Genomic DNA, 23,769 nt, shown 5'->3' with positions numbered 1-23,769 from the left:
TGCCTGTCCTTCCTTCCTGCTCTCCCTTAGGTATTGCCTGGGCTTAGGTTGATGTGATTGGCCCAGTCCGGCCCGCCGTAGCGAAGATTCACACATTACTTGCGTCTTGGTCGTGAGTTGTCGTCGAGGCGTGGGCCCTCCTTGGCAGTGACCCTGCCCAGTGTCACAGCTATGTCAGCGGGGCTGACATAGGCAACTGACAAGTGGCTTATGAGAAGTGAATTGACGGGTCAAAAAGGCTAGGAAATGGCAGATAGCACTACAACTCTTTTCGGGTGTAGTTCATTGATTTTCTCTGAACTAGGTAGAAACTAGAAGCAAGTACGGTTTTGAAAACAGGCCAGCCTGCAGTAATAGCTTCAAAGTCGTCAGCGAAAAGCATTCTGGTAGATATGATTAGTGTGATGCGTCCATCGAAGCCGTCATCGGACAGTAACCTTTGGACTATGTATCTGGTGCACATCAACCGGGCGCACGATCGTTTCACACGCTGAGACGCAGACCGAGATATATACTAGTACAAATAATTGTGTTTCATCTCGGCTCAGCATGGTTGTTCCAGGTCGCAGCGGGGTCGTTGGTATTTACACGTGCAGGGTAAAAACGAATGCTCGTCAATTGCTATCTGCGTAATCAAATTCTTGCTACCTGACGAATTTTGCTTCCTTTCTGCCGCACTATCAAGAGAAGTTTTCTTTTGTTGCAACCTTCCTGTCGACTGTCAACCCGGCCAATTAGACCCAAGGAACCCTCGCAGAAAAATCGGAGAGAACAATTGACAGCAACCAACCACCATCTTGTTGCAGCCTTTGAATTTGCCAACCCGTTTAAATTTTAAAACGAGAGCAACAAGCTACGGGGAACCACCATCAGAAAAATGAAAGAGGCCGGCATGGCTGGCGTCCTGCCCTGCCTCCTCCTCCACCTCCTCCTCTTCCTGAAGCCACGCGCCATCGCCGCCGCCGCCTACTCGGAGTACTCGTGCAATGGCACCACCGGCAACTACACGGCGCGTGACGCCTTCGGGGCCAACCTCGCGCGCCTCACCGCCGAGCTCCCCGCCGACGCCTCCACCTCTCCGTCCCTCTACGCCTCGGCGGCCATCGGCGCCTCCCCCGACAAGGCCTTCGCCCTCGCGCTCTGCCGCGGCGACATCACGGACGCCAGGGCGTGCTCCGGCTGCCTCGACAACGCGTTCACGCAGCTGCGGGCGCTCTGCGCCGGCGAGAGGGACGCCACGTTCTACCACGACCTCTGCACCCTCCGCTACTCCGGCGAGGACTTCCTGGCGCGGCCGGACGACAACAGCCCGGTGATTAACGGCATGGACGTGAACGGGTCGACGTACGCCGCGTGGGACAGCCGGAACGCCACGTCCCGGAGCTTCTTCCTGTCCCTGGTCGGCACGCTGTTCGGGGAGATGTCCATGTACGGCGCGTACAACTCGTCGGTGCGCCGGTTTGCCAGCGCCGTCATGTACATCAACCCGCAGCTGCCCACGGTGTACGGCCTGGCGCAGTGCACGCCGGACCTCTCCCCGGGGCAGTGCTGGCACTGCTTCCAGGGCCTCCAGGAGCAGACCCGCCAGTGGTACGACGGCCGCGAGGGCGGCCGCATCGTCGGCGTCCGGTGCAATATTCGCTATGAAGGCTACCAGTTCTACGACGGCATGGCCAACGTCAGGATCGGCACACCCGGTGGCTCATCTTCACCAACAGAAAGCAATGGTAAGGGAGAGCGTACTGTGTACATCCTTTTTTATTTATTTCAAGAGCCATAAAAACATGAAGAACTGGCTGTACTTAATTTGTTTAACTATTTTTTGATTTTTATTAGTTATACTATTGTTTCATACTCCTATATATTTTGCTTTGTATCGCTCAGGAAGCAAGCACATGCAGACCCTAATAATCGTTTTATGCGTGTCCGTTACGGTGTTCTGTTCTATGTTGGTTGGCTGCCTTCTCCTCATCAGAAGGCTAAGAAAAGGAGCTGGTAAGGCCAAGACAACACGTTGCAACAATATTCCGTGCTTTTTCTCGGCACCATTTTAACTCATGCACTACCTGCAAATACAATCAATTCAGGAAACACGAAATTAGAACAAGGTCATAAGAGGAACAACTCGAAGACAGAGGAGGCGCTGAAGCTGTGGAAGATCGAAGAGAGCAGCTCAGAGTTCACCTTGTACGACTTCCCTGAGCTCGCCGCTGCCACGGACAACTTCTCCGACGAGAACAAGCTCGGACAAGGCGGCTTCGGTCCGGTTTACAAGGCAAGCGGATACGCCATTTAACCATGTAATAATGCAATCGGTTGATCGATCAAACGCTAATTTTTTTGTTGTCATTTTGTTTCTTTGCAGGGAAAGTTTTCTGACGGAGCCGAGGTGGCGGTGAAGAGGCTGGCGGCGCAGTCCGGGCAGGGGCTTGTGGAGTTCAAGAACGAGATCCAGCTCATCGCCAAGCTGCAGCACACGAACCTCGTCAAGCTCGTGGGCTGCTGCGTGCAGGAGGAGGAGAAGATGCTGGTCTACGAGTACCTGCCCAACCGAAGCCTAGACTTCTTCATCTTCGGTAAATTACTACGTGCAGAAGCTTTTCTTAAGACCATCTTCAGTTCTTCCCGTGAATGCTACCACCAGTAGGAAAAAAGCTGATATGATATGGTAACTTTTTGCAATGCAGACCAAGAGCGAGGTCCGTTGCTGGACTGGCAGAAGCGGCGGCACATAATGGAAGGGATCGCGCAGGGGCTCCTATACCTGCACAAGCACTCCCGGGTGCGGATCATCCATCGGGACATGAAGGCCAGCAACATACTGCTGGACAAGGACCTCAACCCCAAGATCTCCGACTTCGGCATGGCCAGGATCTTCGGCTCCAACATGACGGAGGCCAACACCAACAGGGTCGTCGGCACCTAGTAAGAGAAAAAATAAAACTGATCAAACTTTTTTACCCATTTTTAACAGGCAAACCCTGATGAATACCGAATTAATGCAGCGGCGTGCTGACTGGATTATAGTATATATACTAATGCTCCACGTTTTGTGTTGTGCCGCAGCGGTTACATGGCACCTGAGTATGCTTCGGAGGGCCTCTTCTCGGTCAAGTCTGACGTCTTCAGCTTCGGCGTGTTGCTGCTGGAGATAGTGAGCGGCAAGAGGAACAGCAGCGGCCACGGCCAGCACTACGGAGAATTCGTCAACCTCCTCGGCTACGTAAGCTTCTGCTGAATTTTTTAGTTGCATGAGTTAACTAGAACAGACCACACGCTTCCGACGAGCTTAGACATTTCTAAAACCCTAGCTCTTCTTGTTCCAAGACTAAATACAAAACGAGCGGCTTATCCGTTACCAATATGGTCAAAAACGTCGTTCCTAGTGTTCACATCAGCAACGTAAGCCACTGACAGCAACGGTCTGCAGAACCCCATTAACTAATTGCGCCGTATGATTTTGGACGACAGGCATGGCAGCTGTGGAGGGATGGGAGAGCGTTCGAGCTGGTCGACCCGACGCTGGGCCACTGCAGCGAGGTGGCGGACATCATGCGGTGCGTCAAGGTGGCGTTGCTCTGCGTGCAGGACAACGCCATGGACCGGCCGACGATGACCGACGTGACGGCGATGCTGGGGAACGACGGGGTGCCGCTGCCGGACCCGAGGCGGCCCCCGCATTTCCACCTCAGGGTCACCAGCGACGATGAGGAGGACGGCGCCGGCGGGTCTGGGGCGCGGACACGGTCCACGCACTTCACCGGATCGTGCAGCACCAACGACGTGACCATCAGCACCATCGAGGAAGGGAGGTGATTGCTTTCTCCTATTAGTGAGTGGGCCACGTGTCACGGTGTAGGGTTGAGATGTTTCCGGTTGTGGCGCACTGGCATATGTCTCGCTCGTGTCACGGTGTCGATCACCGTTGTTGTACAGATCATACGCTATTGCATAGGACAAGAAGAGCCCTAAAATTGTACGTACGAACTATACTGCTGGCAGTGCTTTGACGAACGAAAAAGGAAAAAGGAAATGTAGTGCTACATGATATAGACAGGATGCAAGGGAGTCGCAGAGCGTTGGCTCTTGACAGTAACATATGTGAGGGTAGGTGTGGTATGCCGGCGACAATTCAAGCCGTGCAAATGCGAACCTGATGATGCTCTCTTGACTTTGCCAGTTTGGAAGAGTCCTTTTACGGTGCCGGAGGCCAATATGGGTATGGTTTGTGTTTTCCATCCCCTGTGCTCTTGTATCATACTCACTCCGGTCATTTTTAGTCCGCATATAAGATTTGTCCGAAGTTAAAGTATCTCAACTTTGACCAAACTTATAGAAAAAAATATTAACGTTTATAATGTCAAATCAACATTGTTAGATTCATTATGAAATGTAGTTTCATAGTATATATATTTGGTATTGTAAATATTTGTACTTTTTGATATAAATTTGGTCAAACTTTATAAAGTTTGACTTGACAAAAATCTAATATGCGGAGTAAAAAGGACCGGAGGGAGTATCAAAATTTTGTCAGAAAGTCTGAAAGTGCATATTCTTATCTCGACCATTTTTCTATGTCTTTGAATTGACATCCAACCATCCTCATCTCACATCTCGCACACTCTCTTTTTGCGTTGGCATGTCCCACATACTAATCAGAGACTAAAGTTGCTCTTAGATTGCACTTTCAAGAATGAATTGCATGCTAACTAATGTGCAAATTTAACTGAATCAGATTTAAGAAAAATTTAGGCAACTGAAATTAGAAAAAGAGAACTAAAAAGATATACACCTGATTAGTGAATTAATCTATTGGCTTTAGTTCTCATATATGAAGAAAACCAAACTAGTAGTAGATTGTTTTTTTTTTGTTTTGAAACAAGGCAAAAGATTTGCCATTTTCATTAATTAAGAAGAAGGTTTAGACATAAGCCGCAAAGCGAGAAAAAAAAGGTCTACTCTCGCGACATAAGTAGGCTCAAATGCTTGGCTCCAGCAAGCGCCCAGAGGCAGGCTTCCTCCTTGATTCTGCTAATGACGGTCGTTGTTGGAGCGGCCATGTTGCGAAAAATTCTTGCATTTCGTTCCTTCAAAATTTCCCATGAAACCAGCATCATGACTGAAGCAAGGGCCTTCCTGTGTTGGTCTCACACGCCCACAACCTTGATCCAGCAAGCTCTAACCGAATCCTCATTCCGCCAAGTCAGTGGTGTGTAGTCGTGAATGCCAAGCTAGACAATGATCTCGTTCCAGACTCTACTTGAGAATCGACATTGAAATAACAAGTGGGCTGCAGATTCTTGCACTTGTTTGCAGAGGGGGCAAAGGCCACAGTTAGGCCACCCCCACTCGGTTGTGAAGAACCAACCAGGCAAAGAATTTGCACTTCGAAGGGGCCCACATCTTCCAAATCGTGGCATTGTTGGTGCTGTATGTTAGGCCTGCAAATTGCGCCAAATATGTCGTTGATTGTAATCTACACATAAATGATCTAGCTACTAGTTGTAGTTTGTGTATTGATTTAGAGGTAATTACATCGGTGGTGCTTGAACTTGCCCTGTATGTTCAGTTTAGTGTCTGAAGTTGAAAAATACACCGAACTGGTTCTAAAACTTGGTTGGCGCATGCAAATATGGTGCTAAACACATTTGTAGACGTATAATGTGCTGACATGGCACCATATTTAAGTGATGTGGCATGGGTCCACTTGTAATAACGAAATATGATTTGTACGATGCAAAAAATGATTATTTAAATACTATGACTAGTGGGTCCTGGCTGTCAGTCCAGAAGGAAAATTGAAATTAAAAATCGTGCTTGACAAAGCTCGAACGAGCAACCTGCTGCTTGACTGCTTCCTGGTTGCAGGGCTCTAACCACTCTTACATTATTGATTTGTAATATAAAGGCATAAACGTGCTGCAGCCAGTGGCCCATTTAGCACATGTTAATTTTTTTAAAAGTTCGTAAATAATAATAAAAATAAAAATAATTAGATTAAAATATTCGTGTGTTATTAATAATTACCTCATGGTATATGAATATTCGTGTTTTATTAATAATTAACTCATGGTATACGAATATTTGTGTTTTATTAATAACTAACTCATGGTATACAAATATTTGTGTGCATGTATTGTTTTGAAAAATCTATAAATAATAAAACAAAATAACCTCATGGTACACAAAATAAATATATAGAGGTATGTTATAAAATAATACACTAAAAATGTTCCTGTAATTTTAAACATATTCACTTATTATATAGAAAATACTGTTTGGAATATAAGATATGATTTTTATGAAATCTTTAGTATACAAACATTTAAAATATACAGTCATGGATTCTCTAAGAATGTTCAATAAATGTTTTTTTTTAAAAAATAGTGAATACAAACATTTTTATACACAAGTCAACTATTAATAAGACATGACATTTGGATCTAATATTTATTATTATGACTATAATTTAGATGTGTTTTACAATTTTTTTTTAAGTTAACATGTGCTAAATGAGCCACTGGCTGCAGCCCATCTAAGCACCACAAGCCTTTGCGTTTATAATTCATTTATAAGTTTTTCTCAAAAAAATATTAATAAGCAGGACGGGGCAAAGTTTTCGTAGAAGCATAACTGGTGTACTGGTCGGCATGGCTTGTCTTGAAGCTTTTGCTCGCAGGAGCTTCAGGTCGCACGACTTTGTTCGTGTAACTTTTAAAAATTTATTTTTCCTTCTATACTGACAGAAGGGACCCACTAACCATAGAGTTATATATTTTATTAAAGTGATAATGTTTCGTTGCTACAAGCAGGCCCTATGCCATGTCAGCCAAATACAGTGCCATGTGAGCACACTGTACGTCTACATGTGAGATTAGCACCGTATTTGCACCTATGTAGCACCGATACCTCAGGAAAGTGCCGTATCGCCATTCCGGACGGCTCCGATACGCCGATACGGCCGATACAGCTTGGATACGCATATCAAAGAAGTATTGCGTTTTTTTATTTAAAAGAAAAGAAAAAAATAATGCTGATACGGCAGCGACACGCTCGGGACACGCCTGGGACACGGCGAGCGGCCGAGCGAGCCCGATAGCCCACGACCACCTAAACCTAATCTCTCTTTCTGCATGAGGAAGGGCTCGAGGGCTACTCGCCGCCTCCGCCACGTGCAGTGGCTCGCCGTCGTCGCCTCCGCCGACTGGAGTGGCTCGCCGCCGCTGCACCCACCGCCTGGAATTGCCTCTCCTTCTCGAGTCTTCTGCGCCGTTGTCGCAAAGGCAATTTCCCCGAGCACCGAGTGATGTCTGATGTGTGCTTGCTGTGTGCTTGATGTATGCTTGCCTGCTTGCTGGATTCTTGCTTGGCTGTGCTTGCTGTATTCTTGCTTGGATGTGCTTGCTGTATTCTTGCTTGGCTGTGCTTGCGGGCGTCCGTAGTACTAGTACATCGAGAGAAATAGCTGCACAAAGGAGGCTATCACTTCTATCTACTGCTGCTTGTTGTTGTTTGTTGGATAAAATTGCTAGCTGATGTTGCTGCTTGTTGATGTATTTTCTATTTTGCATACACCATGAGGAGTTGAGGACCTGGATCATTCAAGACAAAAGAAAAGAGGCTTGGAGGCAATCAGGCAACTAATGGAGTCGAGGACATTTTGTTATGTTGGTTTCTATTATATGTCACTTTTGTTAATTATTTATATTGACGTATCGCATATTGCTGTTTCTAAAAATTGTCGTATCCCGTATCGCCGTACTCGTATCGCCGTATCGGTGTTGCAGTATCGGTGCAACGTAGATTTGCACATGTCTGTCAAGTTTTAAAACCAGTTTGGCGTATTTTTCAAGTTCATGCACTAAATTGAACATCCATGATAAGTTTAGACACCACCGGTGCAATTACCTCATCGATTTACCTTTAGATTTAGAGCGCAGATCAAGTAGACGCAGTGGTGAACTTGAGAAACACCTCCGCAGAAGCAATCGAGATAGAGCAGCCATGATTAACACCGTAGCACACTAGAAAGTAGAAACCCAACAGCCGGCCGTGTGTGTGTGTCTCCTACAGCCCGGTGACTGGCAATCGATGGACGACGGTGGCGGCCAGTCATACGCAAATGAAGCGAAAAACCACCACGTCGATCAGCCGACCCAATCCGAGACGACGTGCGGCGCTAGGTCATGGGGCAACGAGATGGAAAAATATGCTTAGCCACGATGACCTGATCATGGGCTTGTTTAGTTGGGCATTGGTACACACGGTGACTATATCTCGCTTCATGAAAGTGCTAGTTCCATCTCGCTGAAGCAAATGCCTCGCACTGTAGCTACTGGGCTAACCCATTAACACATGTTTAAAATAAAGGGAGAAGAAAAAGGTGAGAAACCTGGATTCGATCCTGGCTGACAAGCAACGCTGCTAGCCACTAACTAGCTTCACTTTCGTATAAACTACTATGGCGCGACATAGTTGAGGGTAAAAGAACTAGTTTTGCACTAATTTTTCTGGGTCTTTTTGTTGTTGTATTGTCATTCTTTTTTCACCGGTTTTTCTTTGTTTCTTTCTTTATTTTCACTGTTTTTTATTTTCTTTCTGTTTCTTCTGTTTTATTATTTTTTCAATTTTTGTTTTCTCTTCTTTTTCTTCTCTGTTTTTTTTGTTCTTTTCGTTTTTCTTTTTTTTTCATTGTGTTTATCGGTTTTATTTCTTATTTCGTTTTTCTTTGTTTCTTTTAGTTTTCATTCTCCATTTTTTTATACTTCAAAAATATTTTTCTAATACACATTTAATGTTCTTTGAAAACATGGTCAACATTTGTTTCATACAATTTTTTTAAAAATTATATGCTTGATTAGTATTTTTCAAATACAAGATTAACATTTTTTAATACATGGTCAACATTTTTTCTAAACACACATTTAAACATTTTCAAATGCTTGATTAATATTTTTAAAATACAAGATTAATATTTTTTAATACAAGGTCAACATTTTTCCATCACACACTTTTAAACATTTTCAAATGATTGATTAGAAATTTTCAAATACAAGATAACATTTTTTAACGCATGGTCAACATTGTTTATATACACATTTAACATTCTTCAAATTCTTGATTAACATTTTTTCACATGTAGTATTAATTTTTTTTAATGAATGGTCGACATTTTTTCTATACATATTTTACATTTTCAAATTCTTGATTCAAGAATTTTAAATACAAGTTTAAATTTTTTTGAATACAATACAAGATCTTTTTCTGATACATGGTCAACATTTTTTCTATGCACATTTAAAAAATTTCAAATGCTTGATCAACATTTTTAAAATACTTGTATAAGATTTTTAAAAAAAAAATTGACTAAAATTTTAAAATAGACAATCAACTTTTATTCACACACATCCTATATATTTGGTATACATTTTTTGTACACATGTGAAACATTCTCTATACACATTCAACACTTTTAAAATGCTTGGTTAATATCTTTTTAAAATATTTTTATGTAAAGTATTTTTTGTAATATAGTCATTTAGAATATTTGTAAGTATAAATCAAAAGAAAGAAAAGAAAGAAAATATGAAAAAAGGGCCGGCCCATCTGATGCGCTCCCAATGCGAGGCTTCGCTCTGTCTCTCGGTAAGGGAGACATAGGGGCGCCCTTTGGTACATACACGGAAACGTTTAACTACATGAATTGGACTGGAACCCCCCAAAAAAACATGAACTGGACTGGACCTAAAACACTAACTAATTGTGAATTATTACGGCCATTAGTGTAATCTTGATATGATATTAAATGTAGGACGATGATAACTGTCATACGTGTGGGTGTTAAGAGGTCTGTCCACACGTTTTATGTGGTGTGTAAGAGAATCAGTCCACACGTTTATGTGTGGGCAAAACAATTTAACGCCCACACACATTTTTCTCCTTGCGGTCTCTCTCACACGCTTATGTGTGGGCGAAATGTATAACACCCACACGATCTCTCTTAGCCACCTACCCCACGGTCCCGCACGCCCAGCGTGACAGTCACCACGCGTCCCCGCAGTTGTCATGGTCCGGACCCTCTTCAATGTCCGTTTACCTGCAGTTGCCATGTTGCTGAACTACAGTTGCCATGTCGGACAACTGCAGTTGACATGGTTGCTCAACTGCAGTTGCCATCTCAGGTCAAGTGTCAGATGCCATTTTGGACAACTGCAGCTGTTGCCATGTATGATCTGGTTTACTATAGTTGCCATGATTTGAAAACTTTAGAGGTTGCTACAAAAGAGACATGGCAAAACAACATGTTCGGGTAAAAGAGAGAGTTGCCATCTGCTTACAAGCACACTAGGTCAGTTGCCGTGTACTGCAAAACATATGGCAACTGACATGTTTGGGTAAAAAGAAAAGTTGTTATCTGCTTACAAGCACACTAGGGTAGTTGCCATGTACACTGCAAAACGCATGGCAACTGACAGCTTGGGTGTGGGAGAAGAGACGAGCATGTGGGCGATATGACAAATGCCCACATACCAGCTCTTGTGCGTGAGTGAAAACTGACGTGTGGACGAACTGCTAAACGCCCAGACACCGAGCCCTCCGTGTGGTGAAACAGACATGTGAGCGACCGAGTGAATGCCCACATACCAGCCCAATTCTATGTGACACCACAAACATGTGAAGATTCATGTACCCATAAACGGACGCGGATCCATGCGTGTGGGCGAGATGCAAACGTCCGCATGTGTGAATATTAGTGTTTCTGTAAATGTATTACGTTATGGATAAAATTTTTGTATCCGATCTGCATCCTTGATTTTAGGTAGTAAGATAATTTCAATGAAGTTTAAATGAGCGATGTTAAGGTTTTCTGATTGCAGTTGGTTAAAATTGTACGACACTCCCTTAACCACATCTGAAAAGCTTGATAAAATTTGGCCAAGAAGCCATCCGGCTCAAGAGCTTTGTTATGTTTGGTATGAAAGACATCATCCCAATTTTTATTTTTAGAGAACAGAGCTATTAAAAACTCATTTTCTGCCTAAGAGTTGCGGGATGTCATCTATGAATGACTTGTCTTGAGAGAAATTACTTTTGACTGCAGGTCCAAAAAACAAATCTTGTAATAATTAGTGATGTAATGTTTGAAGGCTCGTCCCCTCAATTTGGCCCTCATCCTTGTTTAGCATGAAATTACGTTCCTTGCTATGTTTGCCATTGGCCAACAAATGGAAGTGTTTCGTATTGTGGTCGCCTTGGACCATAAATTGTGCCTTTGAACCTTGATACCATTTGATCTTCTTCAAAGTGTAAACTGGATCAGATGTGAAAGAAGCCATCCAAAGGATTTGTTAAAATAAATGTTGATGCTTCATTCGTCGCTGAAACATTATCAGGAGCTTCTGGCGCAGTGGCCCGAGATGAGAATGGTAATTTTATTGCGGCTGCCTCATGGCTCATGCTTCACGTTCCGAATATAGACTCGGCGGAAATGACTACGATCGGAAATGGATTCTATTTAGCGACGAGCATTGGCTGTAGCAAGCTGATAATTGAATCTAATAGCTCTTTTACTGTTGATGCCATGAAAGGTGAGAACGATTATGCAGGACCTTCCGTTCTAGTGATGATGGAGAGTAAACAACTGATGAAGGAATTTGGCCAAGTTAATTTCTCACATTGTTTTAGAGAGGCCAATGAGGTGGCGAATACTATAGCAAAATATGCTTTAAACTCCAGTACCTCTTGTGTTTGGGATGCTACCCCTGACTTTATTTCATCTTCCCTTGTAAACGATCTTTCCATTATTTGAGGAATAAAGTCTCTTGATATCAAAAAAGGGGCGTTGTACTTGTTTTATCATTTTTCTGTTTGATCTTAAATAAATAATAATATAGACTTATCTTAATAGAAAACAAACCAAGACTGTGGATACCCCTTCGCTCCCCTCATGAGAACCCTCATCTAGTGTTTCTCTGCCTCTTGTCGGTGGTGTCGGCGGTCCACCTCGCCTCCTATGGTCTTTGGACCATGGAGGCGTGCTGTATCCCAGCCCTTGCTGGCGGGATGGCTTCGTTTTTAGGTGTTTTTCTGAGTTTTGTTAGGCTTTGTGCTACGCTCAAGAAGAAGAGGTAGCGACAGTTTCTTGAAGATGGAATAAGGTCCTCCCCGTCTAGTCCCCGTCCCAGTGATGCGTCTAGCGTCGTTGGAGGGCGTGTGGACACTACAGGAAAAACTTATAAGCCGTGTATATAATACACTCGGCTTACGCCTGTTTAAACTCGGTTTATGTATAACCCGAGTAAAATACCCGGCTTTCTTCGAAAAGGGGCGCTTTATTATTTAAAAGGTTTAAGCATTACACCCGATCTCTACATAAAATAGATGCACACAGCCAACAAAGTTCTCACACCAAGGCAAAATAAAAGAATAAGGCGATATACAAGGATAATGCGATCTGTATAACGCCTAAACTGAAGGTGGCCCAATCCTAAGATCATGCTGCCACCCACGTTGGATAAAAATATCCCTCGCCGAAGCCTCCAATCGTGTACACACCTCCATAAACAGGTCTCGATTCTCCAGTCGTTGTAGACAGGACCATAAACGAAGAGTCCCGGTACATCTGTAGATAACCTGCATAAGAGAAGTATTTTTATCACTAAAAACCTTATCATTTATACATAGCCAAAAGCGACCAAATCACGGCAAGCGCTCCCACCCTGATAAGAGTTCTAAACTTGTGATCAATCCCATGTAGCCAGTTGCCAAATATATTAGCAACACTACAAGGAGGATACAAGCCAGACGCTATTTGGATGACTGGCCATATAGAACGAGCCAATTTACATTGGAAGAATAAATGTTTTATTGTCTCATCATGCGGACAAAAGACACATTGTGTACTTCCATGCCAATTCCTCTTAATAAGGTTATCTTTAGTAAGAATGACTCCGCGACGAAGATACCATGCAAAGATTTTATTCTTAAGAGGTATCTTCATCTTTCAGATCTTCTTATTATTATCAACTGGCACGTCAGACTAGATCAAAGATCTATACATAGAATCCACTGATAATTTCCCATTCCCATGTAGGTTCCAGCGAAATACATCGGACCCTTGTGACAACTGTAATGTGGCTAACCGCTGGAGTAGTATGTTCCACGATTGGAGTCTAGGTCCAATTAATTCCCTTCTGAACGTCACATTTGGCGGAAATGATTCCAAAACCTTGGCGATAGTATCACCCTTGTGACGCACAATATTGTATAGAGCTGGATATTGTTCACGGAGTGTAGCATTACCTAGCCACTTATCCTCCCAGAATCTAATTTCTGATCCATCCTTAATCAAGAAGGACCCATAGCGGAAGAAATGTTTCTTCGTTGCCATTAGTCCCGCCCAAAAATGGGAGTCCCCAGGCTTCCAGTATACTTGTGATACCGCCTTTGAACCCACATATTTTCTTCTAAGGAGGGTTTGCCATACACCATCTTCCGTCAATAACTTAAACAACCATTTGCCGAGAAGGGCCCTATTCTTAACCTCAAGGTCATGAATACCCAACCCGCCTTGGTCCTTTGGATGGCAAACCACACTCCATTTAGCCAATCGATATTTCTTTCTCTCGCTATCTCCTTGCCAAAAGAATCTCGATCGGAAGTAATCCAATCTATGTAATACTCCTTTCGGCAACTGGAATAAGGAAATCATATATAGTACCATATTACTTAGTACTGAATTTATGAGGACCAACCTTCCACCCAGAGATAGCAGTTTACCTTTCCAACTGCTAAGCATTTTTTGTAGTCTCTCCTCGACGTATTTCCATTCAGCATTTGTGAGTCTCCGATAATGTATCGGTATCCCCAAATAAGTGATCGAAAACTAGCCCAACCCGCATCCGAATAGGTCAGCATACAGATGGGCCTCGTCTTGAGCCTCGCCAAAACAAAACAATTCACTTTTATGGAAATTGATCTTAAGCCCTGAGAGTTGCTCGAATGCTGATAAAATTAATTTCAGATTTCTTGCTTTCTCGAGGTCATGATCCATAAAGAGAATTGTATCGTCAGCATATTGAAGGATGGAGAGACCACCATCAACTAGATGATTCACCACCCCATCAATTTGGCCATCAACCTTAGCATGCTCAATCATGACCGCTAGCATATCTGCCACTATATTGAATAGCATGGGTGATGCTGGGTCACCTTGTCAAAATCCTTTCTTCGTTTGAAAATAGTTACCAATGTCATCATTGACTTTAATGGCAACACTACCTCCAGTCACGAAGCTATGGATCATTGCGCGCCACTCTGCAGAAAATCCTTTCATTCTGAGAGTCTGTTGAAGAAAAGACCACTTGACTTTGTCATAAGCTTTTTCAAAGTCGATTTTAAGAACTACTCCATTTAGTTTTTTCCGATGCAATTCGTGGAATGTTTCATGAAGGACAACAACCCCATCTAGGATGTTTCTGCCTTGTATGAAAGCAGTTTGAGAAGGACGAACCACATGTTCAGCAACCGAATGTAGTCTAATTGTCGCAACCTTCGTGAAGATTTTAAAACTGACATTAAGGAGGCATATTGTCCGATACTGTTGTATCCTTTCAGCCTCATTAACCTTAGGTAATAAAATAATTTCACCGAAGTTTAATCGAAACAACTCTAGTTGGCCAACGTGAAGGCAGCCAAACAGGAGTAGGAGATCATGTTTGATGACATCCCAAAAGTTTTGGTAGAACTCAAGGGAAAAACCATCTGGACCCAGAGCTTTGTTGTGCTCCATTAGGAAAACCGCCTTTCTAACTTCCTCCTCAGAAAATGGAGCTGTTAGAAGGCTATTTTCTGCATCAGAAACTTGCGGAATGTCATCTATTCGAGACTCATCCATCGAGAAGTTTCCTTCCTCAGGGGTTCCGAATAGATTTTTGTAATAATTAGTTATATAAGACTTAAGTTGCTCATGCCCTTCAGTCGTGCCCTCCTCCTGACGTAGGGAATGAATAAGTTTCTTCCGTTGTCTACCATTGGCGACACCATGGAAATATCTCGTATTCGAATCACCTTTCAGGATAAACTAAGAGTTTGAGTGCTGGTACCACTTAAGTTCCTCCTCACGTAGCATGCGAGCTAACTGGGCATTTGATTGACTCTTGATCTCTATTTCATGCTCAGAGAGAGGTCTAATCTCTACCAAAGCTTCTAAATCATCAATAATAGATGAAAGACGAAGCTTTTCTTTTTTGAGGACACCCGCAGTGTGCCTAGCCCAACCACGAAGGAACTTATGTAAAGCACACATTTTGTTGTTCCATTTGTGAATTGGGGTAAGTCCAGCAACCGGTTTATCCCACACCTCCTTGACCATGTCTTGGAATCCATCCCAATGCAACCAACCCAGTTCGAACTTGAACTTGCGTCTGTGCTGCGGTCGTGGCAATCCAGTAGATAAGAGGATGGGTGCATGGTCTAAGATAGCCTCTATACGAGGTAGAGCGCGAACAGAGACCATTGGGAATTTGAATTGCTAGTCGGTATCCATTAACACGCGATCTAGTTTCTCATATGTCGGCTCCAGGAGACTGTTCGCCCAAGTGAACTGTCTTCCAGTCATGGAAACCTCTCGCAGATCTAGACTGTCTATAATAGCGTTGAAAAGGAAAGGCCAATGATTATCAAACCTACCACGGCTTTTCTCATTTGGAAATCGTAGCAAATTAAAATCCCCACCAATAAGAATGGGATAGGGATTATCTTTCGCCAGATTAACCAATTCCCGGAGAAAAGCAGCCTTGAACTCATCCTGGGCTGCCCCATACACGGCGACGAGGGACCATGTGAAGTTGTCAGCTTTGTTTCGGATATGGAGTTTAATGTGAAACTCACCCTCCGAAGAAGCCAGAACATCCATAGTCCCTGTGTTAACACCAAGTAAAATACCCGGCTTATAGGACACAGTTTACAAGTGACCAGCTTATACGGTATAAGTCGAGTGCCCAAACAAAAAAGCTCGGTTTATGTATAAACCGAGTGTTTTCACAAGGCTCTCGGTTTAATAAAGTAATGTGACGGCGACCGGGTGTTAACGACCACGTGTTACAGTCTGTATAAGCCGAGTGCGTCTGTGCGCTACACGGTTTACTTATAAGCCGTGTGCCTCCTCTCAATGCATGCTTTATATATAAGGCGAGTGCCTCCGCAAGCCGCACGGGTTATATATAAACCGAGTGCCTTATAGAAGCTGTACACGGTTTATATATAGGCTCCCGTGGCTTTTCATATGGCCTATAAGCCGGGTGTTTTTGGCTGAGTTACATGCGGTGGCTTATACATGGCCTATAAGCTGGGTTCCTTTGGCTGAGGTACATGGCTTATAGCCTACCTGTGGAATATATGACCTATAAGCAGGGTGCTATTCACTGGGGTACTCGGCTTACAGGCCATATAGCAAAAACAATTTGCTTCCTTCAGGGAACAGCAAAATATACATATCCAGGAATACATGATCAACCAAAATATATCTAGCAATATATATCCAACGAAGGTTCACAACAACAATATAACAACGAAAACCTGCCCTAAGTTCAAAGTCCACACATGCATACATACGCAACACAAGTTCACAAATGAATGGACCGTGAGTTCCAAGTCCGCACATGCATACATATCCAATGAAGGTTCATAACAACATACATACATATGCATCCAGAGTTCACAAATGAAAGGCCCGTGAGTTCCAAGTTGACACCAGGCATTAACCGACTCGAAACAGAAATTTCCCTTGGTTATAGTTCAGGCGCTTTCGCGTGGTATTTCTGACCACACGCCTGTGCTTGTGGATTCTGGGAGCCCACTTGCATGGGGAACAAAAATTCATTTTCGTTCAAAATGGCATGGTTTGAACAAGAAGGCTTCTTCGATCTAGTAGCCAGGGAATGGGCTAAGGATGCAGGAGGTAGGACTGTGGTCGAGCGGTGGCAGAATAAGTTAAGACACTTGAGAAGTTTTTTGCGTGGGTGGGCTAAGAATCTTAGTGGGATGTATAAGGTTGAAAAGGAGAGGCTCCTTACACTTATTCAGTCCTTGGACCTCAAAGTCGAGTCCACGATGGTTCCTGCCACGGAGCTTCATGCAAAGCTTGAGGCAGAGATGAGATTGAAAGAGCTTCTCCGTGAGGAGGAATTGAAGTGGGCTTTGCGGGCTAAGGTTCGCAAAGTCATCCAGGGGGACGAAAATACTCAATTTCTTTCACATGATCGCTAATGGCAAGCATAGAAAGAAGAGAATCTTCCAACTTGAACAAGATGAAGGGACAATTCTAGGACAAGAAAACCTAAAACTCTACATTACCGAATACTATAAGCAGTTGTTCGGACCCCGAAGGATAGTTGCGTATCCCTGGATGAGTCCAGGATTGAGGATGTGCCTCAACTTGCTGCTGATGAGAATGAAATTTTGACTGCCCCATTTACGGAGAAGGAGGTGTTTGATGCTATTTCACAGATGAAGAATAATAAAGCTCCTGGACCAGATGGTTTTCCGGTGGAGTTTTATAAAAAATGCTGGCACATTATTAAGGGGGATTTGTTACCGATGTTCCATGATTTATTCTCTGGACAGCTTCAGCTATTTCACCTGAATTTTGGAACAATAACCCTGCTTCCTAAGAAAACGGAGGCTGTGAGGATTGAGCAGTTCAGGCCGATCTGCCTTCTCAATGTTAGTTTCAAAATATTCACCAAGGTTGGGACTAATAGGCTCACCCAGATTGCGCATTCTATGGTGCAGCATTCCCAAACTGCTTTCATGCCGGACAAAAACATCCTAGAAGGGGTTGTGGTCCTTCATAAAACACTCCATGAAATTCACTCGAAAAAACTTGATGGAGTCGTTTTTAAGGTGGATTTCAAAAAGGCGTGCGATAAAGTCAAATGGTCTTTCCTTCAACAGGCCTTGCGTATGAAAGGTTTTGATGAAGCCTGGCGACGTCAGGTTGAGTCGTTTACGCAAAAAGGGAGTGTTGGAATTAAAGTAAATGACGACATAGGTCATTATTTCCAGACGCATAAGGGCCTGAGACAAGGAGATCCGATGTCCCCTATTCTGTTCAACATTGTAGTTGATATGTTGGCAACTCTGATAGGAAGGGCTAAGGAGGCTGGACAGGTGGGTGGACTGGTACCTCATCTTGTTGATGGTGGTGTGTCTATCTTAAAGTACGCCGATGATACGATCCTCTTTATGGAGCACGACTTGGAAAAAGCGAGAAATATGAAGCTAGTGTTATGCTTATTTGAACAATTGATCGGGTTAAAGATCAATTTTCACAAAAGCGAATTGTTCTATTTTGGTAGAGACAAGGACGAACAAGAGGCTTATAAGTAATTGTCTGGGTGTGATTTGGGGACTTTACCTTTTACATACCTAGGAATACCAATCCACCATCGTAAGTTGACAAACAGAGAATGGAAGTGTATCGAGAACCGCTTTGAAAAGAAACTAAGTTGCTGGAAGGGCAAGCTCATGTCATACGGAGGTTGGTTAATTCTGATAAATTCGGTCCTCACGAGTATGCCTATGTTTCTCTTGTCGTTCTTCGAAGTCCCAGTTGGAGTCAGGAAAATACTAGACTTTTATCGTTCTCGCTTCTTTTGGCAGAGCGATGAACTCAAAAGAAAATACAAACTTGCCAAGTGGGATATTATATGTCGACCGAAAGGCCAAGGGGGTCTTGGAATTGAGAACCTTGAGGTTAAGAACAGATGTCTTCTCAGCAAGTGGATGTCGAAGTTATCCGTCGAGACCGATGCCACTTGGGCGCAGATCCTCCATAGTAAGTATCTTCACTCCAAAACTTTGTCCCAGGTGACTATGAGGCCGACTGACTCGCCTTTTTGGAAAGGTATTATGAGAGTCAAAGTAGCCTTTTTAATAGGACAAAGTTTGTTATTGGTAACGGAGCTACCACACGATTCTGGGAAGATACTTGGCTAGGAGAGACCCCCCTTGCGATTCAATATCCATCTCTTTATGGTATTGTTCAACGACATGATGTCTTCATTGCAACGGTACTACAATTGATTCCCCCTTAATATTCAGTTTAGGAGAACGCTAGTTGGCAATCGTTGGGAACAATGGCTTCATCTAGTGAGCAGACTGCTGGAGATTCAGTTGTCTCAACAACCCGATAAGTTACGCTAGAAGCTTACTAGGTCTGAAGAGTTTACAGTTAAATCAATGTATATTGATGTTATCAACTCAAGCACTATTCCTAGATCCAAACATGTTTGGAATGTCAAAGTACCTTTGAAAATTAAAGTGTTTATGTGGTTTGTACATAAACAAGTAATATTAACCAAAGATAACTTGGCAAAGCGTAATTGGACAGGACCTACTAGGTGTAGCTTCTGTGATCGGGATGAAACTATCAAACACCTTTTTCTTGATTGCACGTTGGCCAAAGTTTTATGGCGTATGGTCCACATTGCATTTAATATTTCTCCTCTGAGTTCTGTCAGCATGTTATTTGGAACGTGGCTTAACGGGATAGAGTTCGAACTAGCGAGAGACATTCGAGTAGGACTATGTGCTTTATTGTGGGCATTCTGGAACTGCAGAAATTATTTGGTCTTTAACAGAACAACAAATATTCATTTTTTACAGGTTATCTTCCGAGCCACTGCATTGATCCGTATGTGCTCGCTACTCACTCCGACGGAGGCTAGGGAGCGTTTAGTTACAGGATCTATCCGCTGGGAGATGGTAGCATGGGATATATTCAACCGGTTTGGATGGCGGTCATGTAATAGGATAGGCAATTAGTTTACCTACCTTCTTCTTATGCCTGCCGGTTGTGGCTTTCTCTGGCTAGTTTGTCTCTAGCTATTTGGCTCTTTGTGAGCATTTTTTTCCTTTGAGACTCTAAGACCTTGTTGAACCTTGTTTGCTTATTTTTTATTTATGGCTGTATGCATCGTTCTGATGCAGAGGCCGGGGAGTCCCCCCTTTTAAAAAAAACAAGCATTAACCTAAAAGATGCAATGAGCTCCACCGCAGCATGCATGTCCACTCCCAACTTCACAACGGCATCCATGATGCAAACCTATAAGTCAATTATCACATGAATGAGTTTGCAAAGTTAAGTTGCAAAGATAGATAAGACACTAGACTCAACAAGCATCAACATATAAGGTTCAGATTGAAGCTAAGATGTATGAAGAATATAAGCATCAACACTTGTGGGCTCTACCATCAACAATGCACAAGTTGTAAGTTGAGAAGCACAAGCAACAATAAGACGTAACCATCAACAATGCACAAACATAGGCTCTGTTTGGTTCCTTTCCTGGACATTGTGCCTGGTAAAAACGGCTGCCTAAAATGAGCCTGGGATGGTGAGCTTTTTCTTCCTGACCAGGCTTGCCTGGGATCATGTGTTTGGTTCCTTTCCTGAATGGCCATTTTGTCATTTAGTGCTTAAAGATATTTTACTCAATGAGTAGTACTGCTCATGGCTGGTCGTTACTTCCAGGCAGATGGCCAGGCGGTGGAAAAAGTATGCCTCGGCCAGGCTAATCATGTTGCCTGGGCTGAGTATTTTACTTTCTTCTACTTTTTAGTCTAGGGCCAGGCTAATCATATTGATAGGAGTCCCACGCCAGGAAGACATCTTGTTTTTCAGGATACAATCCAAACAAATACCAGGCAGGTTTCAGGCAGAGCCCAGGCCAGGCGTGCAGCGGCCAGGCCACTAACCAGACACGCTCATAAACAACTACCTCGAGTGATCATTGTTGCGGGGAGGTCAAAGCGACATAAGTCGTAGTGGGTGTCACTGGGCTTGCTTGGCCAGGTGTAGATCCACCTACCACACTGTTATTGATGCCTTGTCCTGACTGAGAAAACTTCAAGCACGAGACGGTGATGTAAGATGCATGATCTTTAAGCAGGATGGTAAGATGCATGGTCTAGAAGTTGGAAGACTTAAAAATTTAAAAGTAGGAAGAGGTGGAAGTGAGGGAAGATCCGACAAAGTGGAACCCTGCATATTAGTTCTGAACTGAGCGAATGTCTCCTGCAAGGCCGCCTGTAGTCTAGCCTTGAATTCCTGCTGTTGAAATAGAGCTTGCTGCATTTTCATGGCTTGCTCTTGTTGAAGCACGACATTGGCATAAGCCTCCTGCCGCAACCTGGTTTCTTCCTCTAGGTGGGCCTACAATATGCCATCGCAACAAGTTCACCATCGTTGCAATACAAAGAAGAAATCACAAGGAAAGTCAATGAAGCAGAACATACCTCGAATTGATGGAGCATGTGTAACCCAGGCTGTGGGCAACGCTCTATAGCAGGACCTGAACTCGACGCGGTAGCACGGAGGTGGGAGAGTTTCGGAATGCCCTTCTTCCGAATGGCGCCGTGGCCGATGTATAACCGGCCACCCTTCTTGCCTTGTCCCGACTAGACGGAAATCATAGTGTCAATGTCCTATGAGGCCGGATCAGAGTCAGGCCCGTTATGTTGTTTGAACTTCCCACCGTATACATCAATCCTCAAGCTAGCACCTTCGTTGATCCACCCCCTTCCGGTTTCTTTGACAAGCGGGAGATACTTAATCCCATAAATGTATTGAGTGGCTCGGTGCCAGTTGTCCCTCCAAAAAGAAGCCCCGCAACAACGGTCCCGTCTTCAAAATAATGCATGTCCTATAATAAAGTGCAAACTGAGATCAAACATAAAACAAAAATGCTTCTTTTATCATCAAAAAGCTCTTCGCAAGGAATAGCTGCATCTCATACACTTTGTTGTGTCCATCACAATCACATTCAAATAAAATTACAAACTATTTAAGTGCTTCTTTTAGTCAGTGGACACTCACACACATTTTTTTGGCAAGATGAGAACTTTATATTGGTTTATAATTTGCAGGGATATATGAACTTGGGTTTCGATCATTCGAGAAGGTTCATAGAAGAAAAATCTCCACTCCACATAGGTATTGTTTCTTCTCGACTCCCATAGCCTAATAATTGTTAGTTAGTACAATCATTTCAGATCATTGAATTTCAATCTTAAGTTATTAAATTTCAAATATGAGGCTGTTGTTGTTCTTGACTCCGCATAGGTATTGTTTCTTCTCTATTCCCATAGCCTAGCATAGGTACTGTCATCATTTTGGTTCCTGAAGATGCAATTGGGGGAGGGAGCAGAACCAAGACCTGGTTGTTGTTGTTGTTTTTGCAGACGAGGAGGAGACCAGCAGAGGCACCTTGCTGCCAGAGCACCTTGCAGAGGAGGAGGAGGAGATCAGTAGGGGCAACTTGCCACCGGAGCACCTTGCACATTATTTGGCTTATTAGTTTCTACTAGCAGTAGTGTGTATAGTCAAACATTGAGCAAAATTGTTTCTTTAATCATCAAATCTCTTCACAAGGAAGAACATACCGTATCTCATAAACTTGTTGCTGTGTCCATCAAAATTGTGTCAAATAAAACTACAAAACTACTGTAATGGACAGATGCAAACTGGGCCAAACATGTGTATGTACTGAAGATGCAAACTGAACCAAAACCGTGTACAGAGAACATCTTGCTGCTTTGTCGCTGGAGGAGCTGAGCACCTTGCCACCGGAGGAGCCGAACCGGATCTGGGTCACCTTCCCGGCATCCTTCTCCTTGGCAAGCACCTTGCCGCTCGAGGAGCTGAACCGGATCTACAGAGAACACAGCCGGTCAGAGAGAGAGAGAGAGATGTACCTGCCAGTGGAGGGAAGGTGGCGCGACGGAGAAGGCCAATGACCTCAACCCTAGCAGACAGCGAGGGGCAGGGCGGCGGCGGCCGGTCGGAGGGCCTGCTCGGGGGAGCTCATGCGCGGCGAGGGAGGTGGTGGGGTGTGGATCTGGTGGAGAAGGGGGGCAGAGCGGGGGGGGGGGGGGGGGCGGTGCGGCCGGCGGTGGGTGTAGGCAGCGGAGTAGCGGGCGATTTTGGGTGCGCGAGGTGGGGGCGGCATGGGGAGGAGATTTGGGGGAAGATGAGCGCGCCTGTGTTTTGGTAAGTCCCGCGCATTCTTTTTCCTACTAGGGAAGTCCCGCGTTTTGTGCTTCTGTTTTTTATTAGGGTAAGCCGAGAACTACACACGGTTTACAATATATATATTCGTTCTATTTCATTAAAGAAGTATTTCCCAGTTGGTTTCTCAATCTTTTTTGTATTTTCTTTTATTATATATTTTTTAACTTTTTTATTTTTTATTGTATTTATTGTATTCCTTTTTATTTCATTTCTTTAGATTTGAAATCACCCTTTATTTTGTTATTTCGTACATATATTAGGTCATTGTGACATGGCATACCAACACGGGGCCATATGCAAGTCGCAGCCTCGCGACATGCGTAGGCCTTGTGCAGCAGAAGTATCTGAACACTTCCCTCTACGCGGATTGCTCTTCGCGTGTCTACGATTGTGGCCAGCGGCCTCCGGGGGCTAGCCATGCCGTCAAATATTGCGTCGGGGCATCTTACACATCTAGAAGTGTGGTGGCGGGTGCCGACACCCCGCACGCGTCTCCGGAGTGTGACCCCCTTCACGGACGATGACGTCACCGGCACATGGAGGGGGGAAACGGCCGCTCGTGTCGACGCGGAGGGAATCTTGCGGTAGGTTTGGCCTGGACCTTGTTCCGAAGTGTTCCTATGGCCTAACCTACCACAACTGGGTGGAGAGGTCCATTGATCAACCCCCGTCCACCCAAAGTCAAAGGGTTAGAT

General features: G+C 44.0%; 1 protein-coding gene and 1 long non-coding RNA gene across 2 annotated transcripts; one reads left to right on the top strand and one right to left on the bottom strand.

Moving 5' to 3' along the window:
• Window positions 1-863: 863 nt before the first annotated feature.
• LOC123188389 (putative cysteine-rich receptor-like protein kinase 20) lies at window positions 864-4,238 on the top strand. The gene is made up of 7 exons (XM_044600476.1): window positions 864-1,727; window positions 1,885-1,995; window positions 2,088-2,275; window positions 2,366-2,576; window positions 2,688-2,925; window positions 3,067-3,223; window positions 3,472-4,238. Exons 1-7 carry the CDS (start codon window positions 878-880, stop codon window positions 3,814-3,816), a joined length of 2,100 nt encoding a protein of 699 aa, XP_044456411.1. The 5' UTR covers window positions 864-877; the 3' UTR covers window positions 3,817-4,238.
• Window positions 4,239-20,353: 16,115 nt separating this feature from the next.
• Window positions 20,354-22,951, bottom strand: LOC123188390 (uncharacterized). The gene is made up of 3 exons (XR_006494597.1): window positions 22,221-22,951; window positions 21,301-21,707; window positions 20,354-21,217 (listed from the first exon to the last, which is right to left on the bottom strand). It is a non-coding gene; the product is annotated as an uncharacterized lncRNA (long non-coding RNA).
• Between the last annotated feature and the right edge of the window lie 818 nt (window positions 22,952-23,769).

This window comes from Triticum aestivum, chromosome 2A (genome assembly GCF_018294505.1).
Source record: "Triticum aestivum cultivar Chinese Spring chromosome 2A, IWGSC CS RefSeq v2.1, whole genome shotgun sequence".
NCBI lineage: Eukaryota > Viridiplantae > Streptophyta > Magnoliopsida > Poales > Poaceae > Triticum > Triticum aestivum.
This window is presented reverse-complemented; position numbering and strand designations above follow the sequence as displayed.

Coding starts and splice junctions, on each gene's coding strand:
- LOC123188389 (XM_044600476.1), top strand. CDS start 878: ATGAAAGAGGCCGGCATGGCTGGCGTCCTGCCCTGCCTCCTCCTCCAC. Junction 1,728..1,884: donor TTCACCAACAGAAAGCAATG/GTAAGGGAGAGC, acceptor TGTATCGCTCAG/GAAGCAAGCACATGCAGACC. Junction 2,577..2,687: donor CCTAGACTTCTTCATCTTCG/GTAAATTACTAC, acceptor TTTGCAATGCAG/ACCAAGAGCGAGGTCCGTTG.